Source organism: Stereum hirsutum (assembly GCF_000264905.1).
Source record: "Stereum hirsutum FP-91666 SS1 unplaced genomic scaffold STEHIscaffold_17, whole genome shotgun sequence".
In the NCBI taxonomy this organism is placed as follows: domain Eukaryota; kingdom Fungi; phylum Basidiomycota; class Agaricomycetes; order Russulales; family Stereaceae; genus Stereum; species Stereum hirsutum.
This window is the reverse complement of record NW_006763147.1, coordinates 1,364,781-1,382,760: the sequence shown is the minus strand read 5'-3', so window position 1 is coordinate 1,382,760 and position 17,980 is coordinate 1,364,781. Positions and strand designations below refer to the sequence as shown.

Sequence of the window (17,980 nt, the reverse complement as noted above, 5' to 3'; positions counted from 1 at the left end):
GCGGTATGTACGGCATCGGACAGCCTATGACTGAAGATTTGTCCTTTGATGGACTTGAATCGAGTGGGCAGCCTGAGCGCCTCTCAAAAGGTATATTCGTAACAATCAGGCGCTGGTGTGGGGGTGGTTCGCATATGGGGATGACCGCTCTGCACAGGTAAGCCTTGGGCGTTACGGCTTATGCTGACTTCCCACTGATGCGACTAAAAGGAAGTGAGCGACCGCCGACGTTCACGGAACTCTCGCCATGGCGGTGAAGCACTTAGTAAACATCATACACTTCAATTGAACCCACCTCTGCAACCAACTAAGCCTTCGACCAGGTTACACCTCTTACTATCAACTATCAAGTACCGCATCTTGTTTTTAGCGCTTGGATCAAGTCTTCCGCCCTCTAGTCTGCTCTTTCTCCATCTCGCTATCACACCTGCTCATACAAGGCCGCGACTTACCACCTTTCGGCTAGCTCTTATGAAGTCCTCCGAAGTCGTCGTTAAAGTCGAGAAACAAACGAGGCGACACTCGCACAAAGGCAACAGGCCTTCGATTCCGCAGACGAAATCTTGTCCGATTTGCTTTGCCAAGTTCACCCGCAATACCCATTTGACCCGTCACCTTCGAACGCGTAAATACCGAACATCTTCTGTCTCGTCTTTCGCTCACCCTCCTGCGCGTTCTAGATTCAAATGAAAGATTGCATCGCTGCGATGTATGTAAGCGTATTCTCTAGAGCTTATATTATACCCTAACGAGTTGCGCAGATATGTCTCTCCCAGTTCACGAGAAGTGACCTTCTCTCCAGGCACAAAAGAAGCTGTGGCGACCTGTACGTATCCTCTAAGCCGATCGGCATCTTACTCACTGTTTGACCCATCTTTTGCTCCTGCATCTCCAGGCTTAACAAGGGCAAGTCGAGACGTAAATCGTGTGAAGCTTGTGCAGAGTCGAAAATACGATGCGACCTGAAGCACCCATGCTCGAAGTGCACCTCACGCGGACGGGACTGTGTCTTCGTCAATGACCCGGAGACATCGAGGGAGAAGAAAGCTGCAGCAGTCGCACGGAGGCAGAAGAAGTTATTGGACAACTTGGAGGAGGAAGAGGAGACTGAAGAGGGGGATTCTGGTGAATTTTCTCAGACTCCTTCGACATCAAACATCTCCCCTTCGAACGACTCGGTCACCGACTTTTACGAAGGATCGCCACGGTCGGCTGGTTCTGCACCTACCCCTCCCTCCGCTGTCGACTATCCTAACTATACCGCCGCGCAAACAATGACCCTGTCGTACACGCAGACACCAACGGGATCAGCGAGCGCCTCTCCCACTTTGTTCTCACAATCAGTGGAGTCGTCCCAAGCGGCCAACTTACGCGCTTTCGATGAGCTCACGGCCAAAGTCGACTATGTCGAAACGCCATATCAGGCTTCTCTTGATGACCCCCACAGGTTGTCTACGTCGCATCAGGATGTCCACCTCATGAAGTTTGGACAATTCCTGTTCACCAATTCCCCTCCCCCGAATGAAGATGTAACAAGCATTATCCCTACTGGATGGGACGTGCGGCCGCCTGACATGGCGACTATGACCAGTGTCACTCCATCGCACGACTTTTTGAATCATGACGGATTGTCTCCCGACTGTTCACTGATTCTTTTCAATCCGCTTTCTATCGATGCGTCAATACCACGGCCGACAGTTTCTATGAATACTCTCGATGAGCCGACCGAGACTGAACTCCGGCAATACCGTATGCCCGATTCCTCTTTCGTACCAGTCCTTTGCTGAAAACTCCCCGGACAGTAATCACTTTCTTCACGGCTTTCTCGCCACATGTCCCGATTGTGCACCATCCGACGTGGAGACTCGAAGACTTGCCGCCTGTGCTCATACGAGCTATGCAAGCATGCGGCGCACTGTTCACCAAGACACCACAGGCGAACGAGTTCGCCGCACAGACGCTCGCGGCTACACGGGAAGCGCTTCTTGAGGAAGATGTAAGTCGTCTTTGTCAAACATCAGCCGGTAGGGTCATTGTGCTGATGTCGACGGGATTGTAGACCCGACATAGTCCTTTCGAGCTACGGGAAGAGTTTTACCTCGTCATTTCTGTGTTGCTCGTACAAAGCATCGGAATGTTTCACCAACGCTTCGAGGATCGCGAGGCCTCGAATATATATCATCGCATAATTGTTTCGGTACGTTGAGTCAGGGTTTTGTCAGAAATTCGATAATCTTGACACATCGGTATAGATGATCCGCAGGCGTCATCTCATCGCGGAATGCTCGAGTTGGACACCGCCCGATTTATCTGACCCGTACACACTTGAGGCGGCATGGCAGGAGTGGCGGGTACATGAGATGGTCAAACGGTTTGCACCTGTCATTTTGAAAAGCCATCGCCTTGCTAAATTCTCCTCTGCCTCGACAGCGGTCTCATTGTGTCCTACGTGCACGATGTTGTGCATTGCGTTTTCTTCTCACTATCCCCGGCTTATGAGATGGACGAGCTGAACATCTGCCTCCCGGTGGAGGACGAGTTATGGCGTGCGAGCTCTGCTCAAGAATGGTACCTCCTCCTGCAGCAACCGTCCCCCTACGGTTCGATACCCGCGCGACTCAGCGGTTTCAACATGTGCAAGGCCCTCGCCATGCTAGCCACCTCATCATCTGCCGTCCTTCCTGTCCCACCATTCGCAAACTTCGTGCTCGTGCATGCAATTCTCCGCCTCGTATTCGACCGAACTACTGCCCGAAGCGCGGCTACGGAAGGCGAATTCGCACTACACATTCAGGTCCTTCTCCAGAGTTGGCTCCATAATTGGATGAACGCACCCGACGGTCCGCAAACACAATCGCATTCGGATGAGCCACCATTCATGCAGCACGCCACGCCATACTACTACCTTGCGCAAGCCTCGCTCATGCCGTTTCAGGATGGCATGCCTGCTATCGGGGGACCACATTCGGCACGATCTTATTCGCCTGAGGTTCGATACCGTGTCTTGACACAATGGTTATACTGCGTTAGAGCGTTTCTGAAGACTGGAGGACCCTGGCAGGGTCCGACGACGTATGCGTTTTTGAGGGATTTAGTGAATATGGGAAGGCAGGAAATCGTTGATTCGCAGGGTGTCGGGGTGACCGGGGCTCTCGACGGAGAAGAGATCAGGAATTCGCATGATGTCTCGGAGGCGCTGAACCGCTCGTCATTTGTAAGAGCATCGTAGCGGCTGAATGTGGCATCTGAAGTCTCGCTCACATGTGTAACGGTCGCACTGGTTTATTTTTTTCTGCATATCTTGGAAGGTCAATCTGCATATGTACATCAATGGCAATTGGATATCTTTAGTTCGTGGCATACTTCGCGATCTGTATCACCCCGGATCGGTAGCAAGTGTTGGTGGGAATGAGACATGGTCTTACGACCTACGTCAATGAACTGAGTAGTAGGCGAAACGATGTAAGCGAGGCTAGTCCTGGAGACGTCTGTCCTGGAGTATGCAGTCACCTGCGTCTTAGACCTTATGGGATGGATGGTAATACGAAAGACAAGGATGAGCTACTTCGTTGAGCGATTGTTTCGCAAGCTATAAAATCCATCAATCTCCGACACCACCACCTTGGAATATCGATAAAGCTCCTTTCCGTTTTCCTCCACGACTTCAAGGCGATGCCACTTTCGACCGATGCAGACGCAAGGTGGGTAGTGAGGAGGAGTGCTTTTTTCCGAAGTGGCCGCAGGCCGTCGGAATTCCCGCAGGCGTACGATAAGGCGGTCCATGAGGACTGTTTCCGGGGCGTCTTGCTCGAGTATACGTAGAAAAGATACCAGAGCGACGGAGACGCGAAGCTCATTTAGATGAGGAAGGGACGACACAGCGTCGAGGATAGCGTCCTGAGAGGATAGACAACGTCAGACGAGATGAGACTGCAGAAAGTGTGGCATAAGATACTTACGATGTCCTCTTCCACGTTTCTTTTATCGCCAATGCTTATAGCAAGTTCTCTCAATTTCGTGCAGCGCTGAATCCCTAATATCATCTTCTCGTTATAACACCACACTCCCGCGTCCTGGGGAAGAATACTCAGCGACTCTAATGTCTCGGCATGCCCTGGCAAGACCGTCGAAAAGAATCGGTCTGAAAGGCGATCGTCGTCGTGTTGGCAATGCAGCCATCCTAGTGCTAGACGCCTCAGCCCAGAGGGCGGTATGAGATGATTCTGGCCTCCATCGATGCGGTCGAGTTCCAAATTTTGTAGCCCGTCCGCGTCACGGAACGGGATGGAGTCTGCCTGTGCAGATGGCGGACGTAGAGCTCCGTAGAAGTTGCTCTTCAAAGTCTTCAGCGAGCGCATGTGTGGGACTGTGACCTCGTCTAGAGTGACCGTGACTCCAGTGAGCTCCAAACGTTGTATGGCGAGAGGCTTCTGCGCAGAGCATTCCGAGAGAATGTCTCTGAACGTGGGTAAGATCTGCTCGTCACGGTATGGTGCGTCGTGGATGTCAACGACCAGATGCTCGAGCTTTGGGCATTTCGCGACGATACGAGCGAGTTGAGAGCTTAGCACGGTGGGTGGGTTCGTGGGCCTGGAGGGGCAGCTCCGAAAGATGAGTGTGCGAAGATTGGCGAACAGGGGGAAAGTTGGGAACTCCACGATCCTCGACGTGACCAAGAATCGGCAGGTTTCGACGTGCGGGAGCGAGCCGAGGGCCTCAGCTATCGCCTCATTCAGTCCGTCTTTAGAGTACTCTGCGCCGAATTTCCACCTGCGAAAGTGGCTGTCAGTATTTCGACTACCTGACATTGGGTCATGGAGCCAGAGTTCCGACGTACGTGAACGATCTCAGAGCTCTCAGCTGACGGAGCGCAGTGAGTACGAGCTGAGCATGTGTCGAGTCCGCCGTAGTGGCTTCGACGGTTTCGTGAGAGGCGCAACAGTATGGAGGTTCTATGAGGAGTTCCCTGACGTAGATCGAAATGGGTGATAGTCCAGAGGCGATGGCCGCCAGCATCTCACGTAGTGGCGAGGAAGCAGCGCGCACACGGTCGAGATTCAGCGTGAGATGGTGGAACATGTCTCGCTCGATGGCTGCGTTAACTTGCTTGCAAGTGAGGCGTAGACTACCCTTGAAAGCTCGACTCCTCTGACATGCGATGTCTGAATACTATCGAGAAGTCAGTAGGTGAGACACGGATTTGATAGAAATATATAGCCAACGCACGAGAGGCACGGAACCGATATGGTGTGCCTGCAACAAACATTTGGTGCGAGCCTGCTCGAACGCGTCTAGATAAACCTGCCGCGCGGCATCGACGCATATGGGCGACAGAACTTCCAAGGGAAGAGACAAAAGGCCTTTGGGTTGAAAAGTCATCGAGAAGGACGCGACAAGAGATACCGGGAAAGCCACTGCGAGCGCAAAGTCTGTAGAGCGACATTTCTAGAGACGTGTTTTATGTGCCGCCGAAGGCGTCACTCGTGTGAGGCTGTCCCTCGAGTGTGAACCATCCTGCGCTATCTTTGGCGCCGAGAGAGCAAGATCTTGCCGAAGACTGTTCTGAGTACACTTAAGATTTGCGTTTGGTATACGGAGAGCCAAAAGGATGCTCGGAAACCTCAGAGGAAAGACACGCAGCACGAACAACGCGGTCATGGTGAGAAGTTGTTGGACTTGCGGGGACCGATGGAGGTCACGAACTGCTGGCACTGCACCTCGTTAACACGACCTGAGCCCAAGATAGCCTGGAACACTTGTTTGACCGCAAGCAAGAGTGAAGGGTTGCATAAATAGCAGGTCATGAAAAGAAACATTTCAGAATTTGAAATGGGGCTCGTTGATTGAGTTGTCTTCCCGGAGTTTGCCGAAGGTCTAATTTAAAGGTTGTGTGGCACCGGTGTGGCTTCTGCGTGACTATAGCAGATCGATATCGAGGGGTATAGCATCATCAAAATTGTAGTAATAATCCAGAAACACAGCCAAAAATTATATGCACAGATGAAAACAACAAACGCGTATATGTACGTCCAATATAATCCATGATCGGGTTTGATATAAACTTCACTGGTTCCCTGCCCGACACAACGTCACTCCAAACTCCTCCTTCCGACGCGCGCTCCTAGATACCACCTCAACGCATTGAGAAAAATGGCATCAGATCTCAACCCTCCAGGATACCCATCTCCTTCCACCTCTCCCACAGAGCCCCGATGCCCACCTGCCCAGGCAGTCCAGAGCCTGACGAGCTCTTGTCAGATCCCTTGACATCCTTGATATCAAGCAACTCATATTCTCTGCCAAACGCAAGGAAGTGTGCAAATAAGGAGTTAAAATGAGGTTCGGAACGTAGATGGAGGATTGCGGAATAATGAGCGTGATAGATGTGAGCAAAAACACGGAGAAGTTGGCGGTAGACATGTTTCATAGTCGCAGGGAATGAGGCAGGGAAGTCTTGTCCTGTGGGATGTAGAACAATAGGTTATGAGCAAGATTACGGTCAACGACAAAGAAACATGTGGTAAACCACGACTGACCAGACTTGGTGGGGAATGTCGTCTCGTCGTCAATGACGTTTTGCACCCATGTCATAACGTAATCGATATAGGTCGGGGCGGGTAACTGCACACTTTTACGGTCCTGATTGATCCAAGTGTAATTCAATCTGGGGGGTGGGGAGAAGCATATTCAATGATATTCCTCGGGAATGAGAAGTGAACAACGTACTGGGGTCCAGCGGCCATGGCGGGACATGATTGTTGAGTGCAGCACTCCGAGATGACACCATAGAACATGTTGAGGTTTTGGAAGAAGTCAAAGACTAGATAGACACGTAGGGAACGGACGGGACGTGAACATCTACATCTATCTAATACCCAAGGGCAAGCTACTTGGCTGAATAAAGGAAAATAACTCACCATTCACAGCGACCCATTCTGTTACATCGACATACTTGGGCAACATGACAATTGTTTTGAAGTTACCCTTGACGAGCGCGGCCTCTACGAAAGGGCTACACAGATACAAAGGCTTCTGTGGGTTGGAAGACGTAGTGCTTGGTGAAGGCGGTTGATTGACGTCGCCATTTCCGCCCGAGTTGGGAAATGTGGCCGACGTAGGCGTCGGAGAGCGTTTCGGTCCTCGAGGACCCGAGCGCTGCATAGAGCGACTGAACATATTCATGGTCGTGTTCGGTGTCGAGTTGCAGGACCGAGTGCGAAATGAGAAGTTGCGTTGCGTGAACGAAAGCTATGAGTTTCGAACGACGTGGACGCGATCTGATGGTTGCAACGCACCCTATGGAATTGAAGAACGACATCGTGCACTAGTATCCGGCCCAGTAAGCACTATCGATGGCGAGAAGGGGGCTAAGAAGGCAGAAATGGATGGAACGGAAGAGTGTCGAGTTGGCTGCTCTCGATAGCAACGGAAAACATACCAACCACCCAAAGGGGCTGCCTCTATACCGCACTTCCCCCACGTGATGCAGACTTCTCTCCTTCGCGTGGCGGCGCCGAGCGGCGTGGCCCATCTTGCATTTGTCCACTTCAGAACAGGATCGTTCAAGGCGATAGATATGTGGTGAGTGGTCAATTGTATATGATTTTGGCGTCATTTGGCTCATCTATGTCTAATCTCTACTCAGTAAACACGTACTAAACGCACAAGTCTCCATCCGAGCTCCTTGCTGCAAGCAGTGGTACGACTGCCCCGAATGCCATGCAGAGGCACAATCCCATCCACTCGCAAAGGCTACTGAGATGGTCTTCATCTGCAAAAAGTGCAAAAAAGCTTTCAGAAAGGACATGGCTGAGTATGATGAGAGTGATGAGTATTGTCCTCATTGCGATAATCACTACGTGCGTAGATGACCTTACGAGTTGTGTGGCCCATCGACAAAGCGATGTTGACATCGTCCACATTTCGTTGTGTTCATAGGTGATTGATGCAAAAACACCGCAAGCAGTCATCGGCGTCGAGGGTGACGATGCTCGTGTAGACGCCCGGTACGAATTTTATTCCCGCATCTAATTATCGCCAAACCCACTAAATTGTACCTCTCTAGAATGCTCAAGGACGAACGAATCAAAGGCGAAAACGAGCGATCACTATACCGGCAGGATCAGTCTGATCGACTAGGCTGATTTTTGCATCCTATATTTTGTACATTATCGTTTGACCTTCACGACCCACCGACCCTCCACGGTCGTCCCCGATGCATTGGGACCAGCCCTTTGAACCTCTCCGCTCTTCTCTCTCTCCGTGAACCATCGTTCGACTGTCAACTCTGTGTCATTCCCTGATGCTTTCCCTTCTGTGTTGGACTTCTCACTATCGAGCGATAGTACACGGACGAGCCACCGTCGTGTATCATCAACCTTGCCACCCCCTTCGCTCCCGCCGCTAGTCTTTCCTTCCGAGTGTGGTGCGTTCGGTCCAAGATCGAACTGAGGATACGCACTTCTAAGTACCTTCCATGCGTCGTTTTTGGCTTTTGACCTAATCCCCCTCACCAGTGTATACAGTGACATTGTTACTGTTTCGCGATCGAGGTTAGCCTGGGTGTCGCTGGGGAACATACTGATGATAATGGCGTCGACTGCTTCCGGGCGAGTGAGAAGGTTCAACTGAATTAACATATGCCTCCGAAGGGCTTGTGCAATGCGAATGACCCAGTCGACACCAGGGTGTGAACTTGACGTCGATGCTTTAGAATGTGGCGTAGGTGCGCGAGCAGTGGCACGAATTAAGTCGAAGTAGGCTGTTTGTGAGGGATGGTGGGCGATCAATGTGTGAAGAAGGCCCAATATGACTATCCAAGGTTTTGCGCTCAACGATGGTCTGTCATCGCCAAGTTTGAGCAAGGGCGCTCTCGCTGGCAAAAGATGTGGCAGGATGGCAGTTGTCTGGGCGGGAATGGAGAATATGATGGAAAGATAGAACGATTGCTCGTATACTGGCATTATATAAAAGAGTGAGCCGTTGCTGCGTGCTTGTCTCATGCCCCCAGGGTGCATGATCCAGACGAAAGCTGGGCGCTGAACTTACTCGATGTGGCGAAAGCGTCTGTGCGTCGAGACGAAGATATCCCTTCACGTAGTTTCCCTAATAATTCGTAAGAAGAAACCTGAGCAGTGAGATTGAAGGGAAATCACGGAAGAAAACTGACGAAGAAGAATTAACAAGTTCCCTTCAACTTCCGCTCTTTGTTGTGTATGGGCCACATCTCGCTCATCTCGAGTTCTGAAGCGCCAGGGGTATTTATTCCAATACGCATTAATCTGCCCAGAGAATTTAGGTCAAACCGAGACATAGGTCCTAGGGTTCGTACCTACCTTCTTTTGGATAAACTGCCAATAGTCCTCCTGAACTTTCCAGTCCTTCAACCTAATCTGTTTTCAGTCAACGGCCATGCTCCAGTACAACGAACTGAGGGAGATGCCACCTACACATCTCCTCCTTTGTCTAAACCGCTGCTTCGACTTGGAGTGAGGATGTACTCAAAATTTATAGTACCATCTTTTAAAAGACCTGGAGTCGAATGAGGGGGCTTCAACCTCGAGCCAACATCAACTCCTGGGATGCTGGCCCGAGAGTGTCCGCCGCCCGTCGTATTGGGAGAGGGGCGGTTGGTGCTTCCACGATTCTCGTCATGCCCCTGTCTTGCTCCTGGTGGACGATAAACATTTCTTGGGGGCATATTCAAGCTGCGGTGGTTGTGAGTACTAAGAGAACACTGAAGCGGCGTGCGATCTAACACAACGCCACATCGGCTTGATCCGAGCGAGCCACCTCCTGCCAAAATTGCAACGATTGCTGAGGATTGCTGCCTCTCAGAGCCCAGCATCGTTATCCGACATTGCAGTAACACAATCTACATCCACACATCTCTGCTTCTCAGGATGACAGTGACAGCTTGGACTGATTCTAATAGCGGCTCAAAATCTCTGAGTCCAGATAATGTTCCACTTGGCACAGGTCCTCCTACACGAGAGGAACTTCTCGTCTATTACCCTGCAAAGTTCACCTTCCAGCAGCTGAAGACATTCATCAACTCTGGGTGCGCTCACCACGTTGTTGGCAAGATTTCTTGGAGATTTATTATAGGCTAGGGACCTAGGCCTGTTAAAACGTGACAAGACACTTCAAGTGAGATATAATGCCTGGACGAAGGGAATCAGGGAGGAGTACGGTTCAATGGGTATGTTGCTTCTACCTTGTTATATCTCCCTTATCCTCTATATACGTGGTCACTTCTATACATGCATCCTTTTCACGTATTTATGATCCATATGTGACTCAGGATTAGATGCTCATGTTCTTCACTACCAGTGAACTACCTAGTCACTTACCGCCTGCAATGGGGCAAACAGGACTCCCTCTCCAAGCTCACTTCCCGCTTGAATAAAAGCGAACCGTCGAACTCCGTAGTAGAAACTACAGATAAATCATCCAAGCCCGTCATTACTTTGCCGATTCCTGCGCCCGGCACGAAAGGCTATTTCACGGCCGATATACCACGGGAACTCGTCAGTATAATCCAGAACGACTGGCCATATTCTGGTGGGTCTCCTCACAAATTCTGTGCATTCCTATCTCGGTGCTCGCATTGATCACCTCCTTGGTCAGTTCCCGCCCACATCGAGCATACCCTGATCTGGACAGTCCTCCCCATCTTCCCTCCTCTCTCCCATCTTTCCAGCAAGCTTCAAGCCCGTCTAAACCAAGACGGTCTTTGGGGCTTCACTGGTGTCCTGCCATCCGACATTACCTCACATAAGGAACCACCATCACCGTCACTTCTCCCTACGTGTCTTCCTGCGCTATCCGAATGGGGTGTCACGGAAGACAAACTCATCCGAAGCGAGAAGGGAACCGAAGAGGAAGAGAAGATTGTTAAGGAGATGGGTAATGAGGTCAGAGAGTTTATCGTCAATGAAAATTGGAAGGAGAGAGAATGGGAGACTGCTTGGTTCGTAAACCCACCCGTAAGTTTCCCTCTCGGTTTTTTCTGTGAGTATCATCGATTCGTAGATAGCTAACTGCTGCCCCGATGCTATCTGTATTGCTCGTGAGAATAGAGACTACAGAGCGTACCTGGTCTTGCCCATATCCACGTCTTTGCGAGGTACAAGGACCAGGCGGAGATGGAACAGTGGGATGTTGAAGCAGGAGCCTTAGCGTAAGGCGATCAGGAAGGAAAGCACTACCCCGGCTGAGCGGGTATCTAAGGAATTTATAGCACAGTGCATACCTCAAGACTAGAGAGGTATAACTAGAGGATGCATCTACGACTCTGCACAACGGACTTATTTAACAGGACTAAATTTGCTTAGCTAAAGTCTGCAGGATGTCTGAGATACTGAATAAATATGGGCAGTACTCTGACGGAAACGATGTAGTGAACCGTGACGCAATCCATGTTTGCCCGTGTGGACCTCGGGCCACACTGCGATGCACGCCACAGACACAGCCACGGACGCGCTTGACACAAGGTTTCACGTGGTCGACGCGTCAAGATTTTCTGCTTACCGTGAGAATTATTCGCCTTGACCTTCATCACTCATCTTATACCCGTCTCATCTTAGCTCTGCAGCTCGCTAGTGCTCGTAAACCGTTATATTCTACTGCTATTGTATCATCATGTCCATCTTTACTCTTCACGGACAAGGGCTCAAGCTCGACACCAGAGCAGACATCGAGCCTCATCTCGCCACCCTAGACCCTACAACGCTAGAAGAAATACATCTTGGCGGAAACACTCTCGGTGTCGAGGCTTGTGAGGCTCTTGGAGAGGTTCTTGCGAAATGTACAAATATCAAGGTCCGTATATCTACTTCAGTATCAGATCACATTATATCTGACCACGATCATGCTCATCCCTTTCGTATGTTGAATCTTCAACTCTTCAGATCGCAGATTTTGCAGACATCTTCACCGGTCGTCTGATCTCAGAAATCCCACTCTGTCTCGCCGCCATCCTCACCCCACTCATACCCCACCCTCATCTTCACACCCTCAACCTCTCAGACAACGCCTTCGGTGGACGATCCGTAGACCCCATCACACCCATTCTCTCTCAGTCGTCTTCCCTATCCACCCTCCTACTCAACAACAACGGCCTCGGACCGGCAGGAGGCTCAGAGATCGCCTTTGCCCTTCTTCGACGCGCGCAAACCGCAAAACAAGAAGGCAAGCCCTCGAAACTCCGGAAAGTCGTGTGCGGCAGGAACAGGCTAGAGGACGGAAGTGCGCCGAAGTGGGCTGAGGCGTTCAAAGAGCACGGTGGTTTGGTGGAGGTTCGGATGCCGCAGAACGGGATTCGGATGGATGGGATCGTGAAGCTCGCGGAGGGTCTTGGCGCGTGTCCCGATCTCGAGGTCTTGGATTTACAGGACAACACGTTCGGAGTGGAGGGTGACAAAGCTTTCTCGGAGGCTCTGCCCAAACTACCCAAGCTCAAATTCCTGAACTTCTCGGATTGCGTGCTTTCCTTGGAGGATTCAAACGAGGAGCCACCAAAGACGATTGAGGCGTTGGCGGAGGGATCGAACCCCAAGCTCGAAACGCTGCAGTTGCAGAATAACAACCTCACGGGAGACTCTATCCGGTTGTTGGCGGACTCGGTGGGCGAGAAGCTGACGGGGCTGAAGTTTTTGGAGGTGCAGTGGAACGAGGTTGAGGAGGACGAGGAGGGCGTGCAGACTTTGGCGGATAACTTGAGGACGAGGGGTGGGAAGTTTGTCATTACAGATGAGGATGAGGAAGAGGAAGAACCTTCGATCATCGAGGAGGCGGAGGCGGAGGAGGCTGCTGAGCCAGTTGAGGTAGAGGGCAAGGCGCCACCTCCGGGACTGGAGCCCAAGGAGGAGAAAGCGAAGGAAGAGACGAAGGAGAAGGGTATGCTGGACAAGGCGACGGATGCTTTGGCCGATCTCATGAGCAAGGTCTCTATTGGAAACTGACCACCATCAGCGATCGACATGACATGTATGCCTCACTTTTGGGTTTCGCGGGTTTAATGTAACGGGTAGATGCATCTGGTTCGCTTGGGTTGATGCGCATGGAAGTTCAAATGATATAAATGTAGCATGAATTGATTCTCTTTATTTTTCAGTGATACCCCAGTGTCGACAAACATGAGACCATGATGAAGACCATTCTGCTTCTCGCCTTGTTCGATGCCACGGAGTCAACCATCATCAATATGCCCCATTTCTATGACTTTCTGTATCCGATCAGGTAAGCCCGCCTTGCTCTCTACTGATACGCTGGTATACCCCCGGAGCGATGGTCAACCTTCATGAGCACGCGTGACACGGATGTATCTAGACGCCCCGCTACGCTTCCCGTCCCCAGGGCGTAAGCGTCGCATGGCCACGCATTTTCTCATCTTTGTTTCAGGCTAGCGCTGCGTTTTTTTTTAGATGTCTCACAGCGACCGCGATACCCGGCTAGTAAGCCTAGGCTACATCTTCTTTGTCGCTGGTTCTGAACTGTCACGGTCATATCACCTTCATTCCTGCCCCGATTTCGTCGTGTCCTTGTATTTCTCAAGTTCATTTGTTATTCATGGACCTAGTGGCAAGTACAACTGACAGCGACGTGACGAAGCCCGCGAGCACCCATTCCAAAGAGGCGTGGTGCAAGTGCCCAAGGCCGGTGGGTAGGAATCTTGTCGTCTGCATCGATGGGACCTCCAATCAATTTGGGCCGAAGGTACGTTCCGCGGCTATTTTTCGGGAAAAGGTCTGGTCTGGTCTGGTCGATGTACTGATGGCGCCAATTGTAGAACACCAACGTTATCGCTCTCTATAGTCTTGTTGAAAAGAATGACACACAACTCACGTTCTACGACAGCGGTATCGGGACTTATGCAAGGAAAGGGTGGAGGCATTACAGGCAGATGTTGGATCATAAAATAGATCTTGCTATTGCATGGTACGCTAGCGGCAACACCAGTAGATACAGTTTACTGATTATTCTTGATGTCTTTTTCAAGGAATTTCGAGTAGTTCTCATCGCGTACGAATGGCTGTCGGAGAACTATCGGCCCAACGATAAAATATTTCTTTTCGGTGCATATCGACTCAGTGAAATGTTGTGGCAATGCTAAAGGCTCACGAATCCTCTTGCCCTAGGGTTTTCTCGTGGAGCGTACCAGGTTCGATGTCTGTCGGCGATGATTCACAATGTGAGAGCGTGAGGTTTTGTCTCCGGTGACTTCCTTGATCTCGCCCTATGATTCCTATACCAGGTGGGACTCATCTTCAGGGGAAACCAAGCTCAGATTCCGTTGTAAGTCATACAATTGCAGTGGCCACGGACGGTACTAACGTATTCTTAGCGCCTACAAGCTCTACGCAGACATCAAAGACGTAAGCAAGGCCGACAATACTGCCCGTCACACACCTGCTCATAGCGTGGATCACCACCCTTTTTTTCACAGGACACGACGTCTAAACCTGATGCTACGACTCATGATGTTAAATTCACTCCAAGGTCGAGGTCCAGGATATTGACAGACGAGTTCAAATCCACCTTCGCAAGAGAAGTGAAAGTCCATTTCGTGGGAGTGTGGTAAGTAGCATGAAGTGATGTCACTGCGTTAAAATCTAATATTGCAAATTTATCTTTTGAAAGGGACACAGTGTCTTCCGTTGGCATGTTCAGGAAGAAGGCCCTTCCCGACACCACCATCGGCATGAAACATGTTTGTTTGTTCCGCCATGCCCTAGCATTAGACGAAAGAAGAGTCAAGTTTCTACCAGAATACGCGTATGGAGGGACCACGCTTCCGAAAGTGTCTTCCGGCGACAGTAATCCAGATCAAAACATAAGTGATACCGCCTTCCCACATACCAAAGAAGTCTGGTTTGTTGGCAGTCACTCAGACATGTAACGCCTATGTTTTTGTTCAAGTCGGCTCACGCTTATCGGTATTATAGAGGTGGTGGAAACGTCAAACATCAAGAATTACACCGACCCGTTCCTCCCCTTCGCTGGATGTGTTACGAAGCTACTGCTGCTGGCTTGCGCATGAGACCTCTCGAAGCAAAGTGGGGTACCACGAAGCATGCCGAACATCACCCGTCTCTCACACCTGGGTGGTGGCCTTTCGAGCTCATCCCTTGGAAAAGATTGTCTTATCGCACACCACATAGCCTTACTTGGTGGTGAGCGTTATACCATATCGTGAATACCCTTTTGGATGTGAGCTCAGCTTAGTGATAGGCCTCACCTAGGTGGAGGCCGTCGCATCCTTCCAGGACAATTGCTCCATAGTTCCATTATGGAAAGCGGAATTGGGGCTTCGTATATTCCGCGGGCCTCCTTCGAACGTGACAACGATTTCAGTTCTGGAACTTCTTTCACCGCTGACTGGAAAGGAATATCGGACATCAAGCACAGAGAAGTAGAGTTGCCACAGTGGATAGAACAAGACCTTTACCACCTTGCACTTCGACTTATGAAGGATATCAGGCGATTACTTACCGACCCCAATCAGACGGACCGAAGGAGGCCGCTGCAACACATGCTGACGACTCTGATAGACTCACGTACGTCTATCGCATCTTCATTGAATGAATTTGTCCCTGATGTTGATCCTAGCGCAGGGATTTCGTGCACTAGGAGAGGTGCCCGAGCTCTTCACTATGCTCAATAACATATTCGCTGGTGCAACGAAATTCCAAGGCTTCCAGCTGTTCATCTTGAGAGCTATCATGCACGGCTTCCTTCGACATGGCAGTTCCCAGCTGCATAGCTTGATGAGATACCTCTCGATCGAGGCAGCAGGGCCTCTTGTCGACAAACTTCTAGCTATGAGTGCTCAAGATCCTGAAGCTCACGAAATTGCACTCTGGCTTTCTCGTATGAGAGCTGGTCAGCGGCATTTACTTTATACTGAGGATCTGTACTTACTTTCTGTGGAATGGTATAGCGTCTAGCCCTGGTGCAACATGGGTCGCCAAAGATAATATCTCCATCGCCCTCTCTCCCGACCAGAACTACCTCGCCTTGGGATCTTACAAAAGCAAGCTCCACATCTACCATGCTCGACCAGGCTCAGACTCGCGGGAGATATCCTCAGGACATACCCGAGGCATCACAGCTCTTGCGTATTCTCCGGATGGAAAACACATCGTGTCAGGCTCGTACGATTGCACCATCAGTGTCACAGATGCGAACACTGGCCGCATCATTCGTCCATGGCCGCTTACAGGGCACACTCTGACGGTCTGTTTGGTGTTATACTCGCCACAGAGTGGCACTTATATCGTCTCTGGCTCTCATGACGCTACGATCCGCGTCTGGCATGCACAGAAGGGCACTTTGGTCGCAGTACCTGACAAAGTCCACGATGCAGCCATTACATCGGGCGCGTTCTCTCGAAAGGGACAGTTGTTCGCTTCTGGTTCCTTGAACGGCATCATTCATGTGTGGAATTTCACGGCCACTAATGGCAGTCTGCGGCCAAAGACATCACTCAAAATACGACGTGGAATCGGAGCCGTCCTGTCATTGTCGTTCGCGCCCAATATGGAACTACTCGCCTGTGGCTCGTACGACAAGAACATCTACATCTGGAACATAGAGAGTAGACAACTCCTGCGACAGTTTCTCGGTCACGCAGACCGCGTCAGGTCTATCGTGTTCTCCCCAAACAGCCGGTACCTTGTATCGGGTTCAGATGATTTCACGATTCGTGTCTGGGATAGCCGCACAGGTACCCTCGTCCTACAGCCCTTCAGCGGCCACAAGGATGGCATTTGGGCAGTCGCATACTCTTCCGACGGGAAACGCATCGTCTCTTGCTCGATCGACGGTACTCTGCTTGCATGGAACGCAGAGACGGGTGCATTACTAGCCCACCACCCATTCCGAGGGCACACCGACGATATTACATGCGCCGTCTTCTCTGCTGACGGACACTTTATCGCATCCGGGTCTAAAGACAACACAGTTCGTGTGTGGAACGCACACTCCGGAGACCACGTCCTCAGGCCACTCATAGGACACCAAGCCGAAGTGCTGTGCGTTAAATTCTCCCCGTCCGATAGAAGATTGATCGCCTCGGGCTCTGCAGACGAAACGATACGTCTATGGGACGCGAGTACAGACGCACGGCTTTTTGAGCCATTGCGTGGGCATTCTGGAGGGATTACATCTATCGCGTTCTCCCCTGATGGCAAACACATCACATCCGCCTCCCAGGACCATACAATACGTGTCTGGGACGCACAAACGGGCGAAAGCCTTTTCCAACTTTCTGGACACAATGCTTCAGTCACCTCCGTGGCCTTCCTTCCAAGCGGTAATAACATAATCTCCAGCTCGGCTGACAAAACAATCAGACTCTGGGATGCAGCAGAGGAACGCAAAGAGCTGCAAGGCGAGCCAATAAAGGCGCGTCGTGCAACAATGTCGCCTGTCGTTTTCTCCCTCGACAGTACCCATATCGCGACCGCGGGAAGAGACGGATCCATCATCGTCTGGACGCAGTTGTTCAATTCCGCGAGTGGTTGGTCGAGGAAAAATATCCCTACACGCTCCAAGAGTACCAGAGTCCAGGGCGGACCTACCGCTTTGGCGTTCTCGCCTGCGGGAAACTATATTGCGGCTGCACTGCCGGATAAGACCATTCATATGTGGGATGTCGAGTCGGAGGAGGAGGTATTACTTACGCCACTTCAAGGTCATTCTGGGACGATGTCGTCGATCGAGTTTTCTATTGATGGGAGGCGAATCCTCTCTGCGTCGCTTGATAAGACAATACATGTATGGGACCCGAGAACGGGCCAAACTATTCTGTAACTAACTTATACTTACACATTCCGATCGGAGATCCTATATCATCTAGTTTTTATGGCGCAGAATATATGAGCGATGGACACCTCGTGGGATGATGGTCGCAGGAAGTATCCCCGAAAAGGTCAGCTCAACTGGGTCGATGAACAGCGAGTAGAGTGGCGATAGC

General features: G+C 50.9%; 8 protein-coding genes across 8 annotated transcripts; 5 read left to right on the top strand and 3 right to left on the bottom strand.

Moving 5' to 3' along the window:
- Positions 1 to 471: 471 nt before the first annotated feature.
- Positions 472 to 3,229, top strand: STEHIDRAFT_66152 (uncharacterized protein; the record flags this gene model as incomplete). The annotated part of the gene is made up of 9 exons (XM_007309082.1): positions 472 to 625; positions 681 to 709; positions 762 to 826; positions 896 to 1,055; positions 1,140 to 1,749; positions 1,803 to 2,024; positions 2,091 to 2,197; positions 2,253 to 2,371; positions 2,431 to 3,229. 9 exons carry the CDS (start codon positions 472 to 474, stop codon positions 3,227 to 3,229), a joined length of 2,265 nt encoding a protein of 754 aa, XP_007309144.1.
- Positions 3,230 to 3,561: 332 nt separating this feature from the next.
- On the bottom strand, positions 3,562 to 5,379 carry STEHIDRAFT_161926 (uncharacterized protein; the record flags this gene model as incomplete). The annotated part of the gene is made up of 4 exons (XM_007309489.1): positions 3,562 to 3,897; positions 3,960 to 4,770; positions 4,838 to 5,169; positions 5,227 to 5,379. The coding sequence occupies 4 exons, from the start codon at positions 5,377 to 5,379 to the stop codon at positions 3,562 to 3,564; spliced, it is 1,632 nt and encodes a 543-aa protein (XP_007309551.1).
- A 557-nt stretch (positions 5,380 to 5,936) lies between these two features.
- Positions 5,937 to 7,411, bottom strand: STEHIDRAFT_104302 (uncharacterized protein). Its single transcript, XM_007309488.1, has 5 exons — positions 7,296 to 7,411; positions 6,918 to 7,168; positions 6,727 to 6,820; positions 6,537 to 6,664; positions 5,937 to 6,459 (listed from the first exon to the last, which is right to left on the bottom strand). The coding sequence occupies exons 1-5, from the start codon at positions 7,316 to 7,318 to the stop codon at positions 6,164 to 6,166; spliced, it is 792 nt and encodes a 263-aa protein (XP_007309550.1). The 5' UTR covers positions 7,319 to 7,411; the 3' UTR covers positions 5,937 to 6,163.
- Positions 7,412 to 7,576: 165 nt separating this feature from the next.
- STEHIDRAFT_161924 (uncharacterized protein) lies at positions 7,577 to 8,144 on the top strand (the record flags this gene model as incomplete). The annotated part of the gene is made up of 4 exons (XM_007309487.1): positions 7,577 to 7,581; positions 7,646 to 7,859; positions 7,939 to 8,006; positions 8,066 to 8,144. The coding sequence occupies 4 exons, from the start codon at positions 7,577 to 7,579 to the stop codon at positions 8,142 to 8,144; spliced, it is 366 nt and encodes a 121-aa protein (XP_007309549.1).
- Positions 8,145 to 8,168: 24 nt separating this feature from the next.
- STEHIDRAFT_161923 (uncharacterized protein) lies at positions 8,169 to 8,963 on the bottom strand (the record flags this gene model as incomplete). Its single annotated transcript, XM_007309486.1, has 1 exon — positions 8,169 to 8,963. The coding sequence occupies one exon, from the start codon at positions 8,961 to 8,963 to the stop codon at positions 8,169 to 8,171; it is 795 nt and encodes a 264-aa protein (XP_007309548.1).
- An 884-nt stretch (positions 8,964 to 9,847) lies between these two features.
- Positions 9,848 to 11,332, top strand: STEHIDRAFT_104298 (uncharacterized protein). The gene is made up of 5 exons (XM_007309485.1): positions 9,848 to 10,060; positions 10,113 to 10,201; positions 10,333 to 10,563; positions 10,630 to 10,988; positions 11,082 to 11,332. The coding sequence occupies exons 1-5, from the start codon at positions 9,903 to 9,905 to the stop codon at positions 11,184 to 11,186; spliced, it is 942 nt and encodes a 313-aa protein (XP_007309547.1). The 5' UTR covers positions 9,848 to 9,902; the 3' UTR covers positions 11,187 to 11,332.
- Positions 11,333 to 11,573: 241 nt separating this feature from the next.
- On the top strand, positions 11,574 to 13,109 carry STEHIDRAFT_125255 (RNI-like protein). Its single transcript, XM_007309484.1, has 2 exons — positions 11,574 to 11,823; positions 11,913 to 13,109. Exons 1-2 carry the CDS (start codon positions 11,644 to 11,646, stop codon positions 12,963 to 12,965), a joined length of 1,233 nt encoding a protein of 410 aa, XP_007309546.1. The 5' UTR covers positions 11,574 to 11,643; the 3' UTR covers positions 12,966 to 13,109.
- Positions 13,110 to 13,572: 463 nt separating this feature from the next.
- Positions 13,573 to 17,817, top strand: STEHIDRAFT_161920 (WD40 repeat-like protein; the record flags this gene model as incomplete). The annotated part of the gene is made up of 11 exons (XM_007309483.1): positions 13,573 to 13,719; positions 13,793 to 13,941; positions 14,016 to 14,025; positions 14,142 to 14,171; positions 14,258 to 14,298; positions 14,348 to 14,378; positions 14,450 to 14,580; positions 14,644 to 14,713; positions 15,555 to 15,560; positions 15,618 to 15,885; positions 15,944 to 17,817. 11 exons carry the CDS (start codon positions 13,573 to 13,575, stop codon positions 17,815 to 17,817), a joined length of 2,757 nt encoding a protein of 918 aa, XP_007309545.1.
- Positions 17,818 to 17,980: the final 163 nt, after the last annotated feature.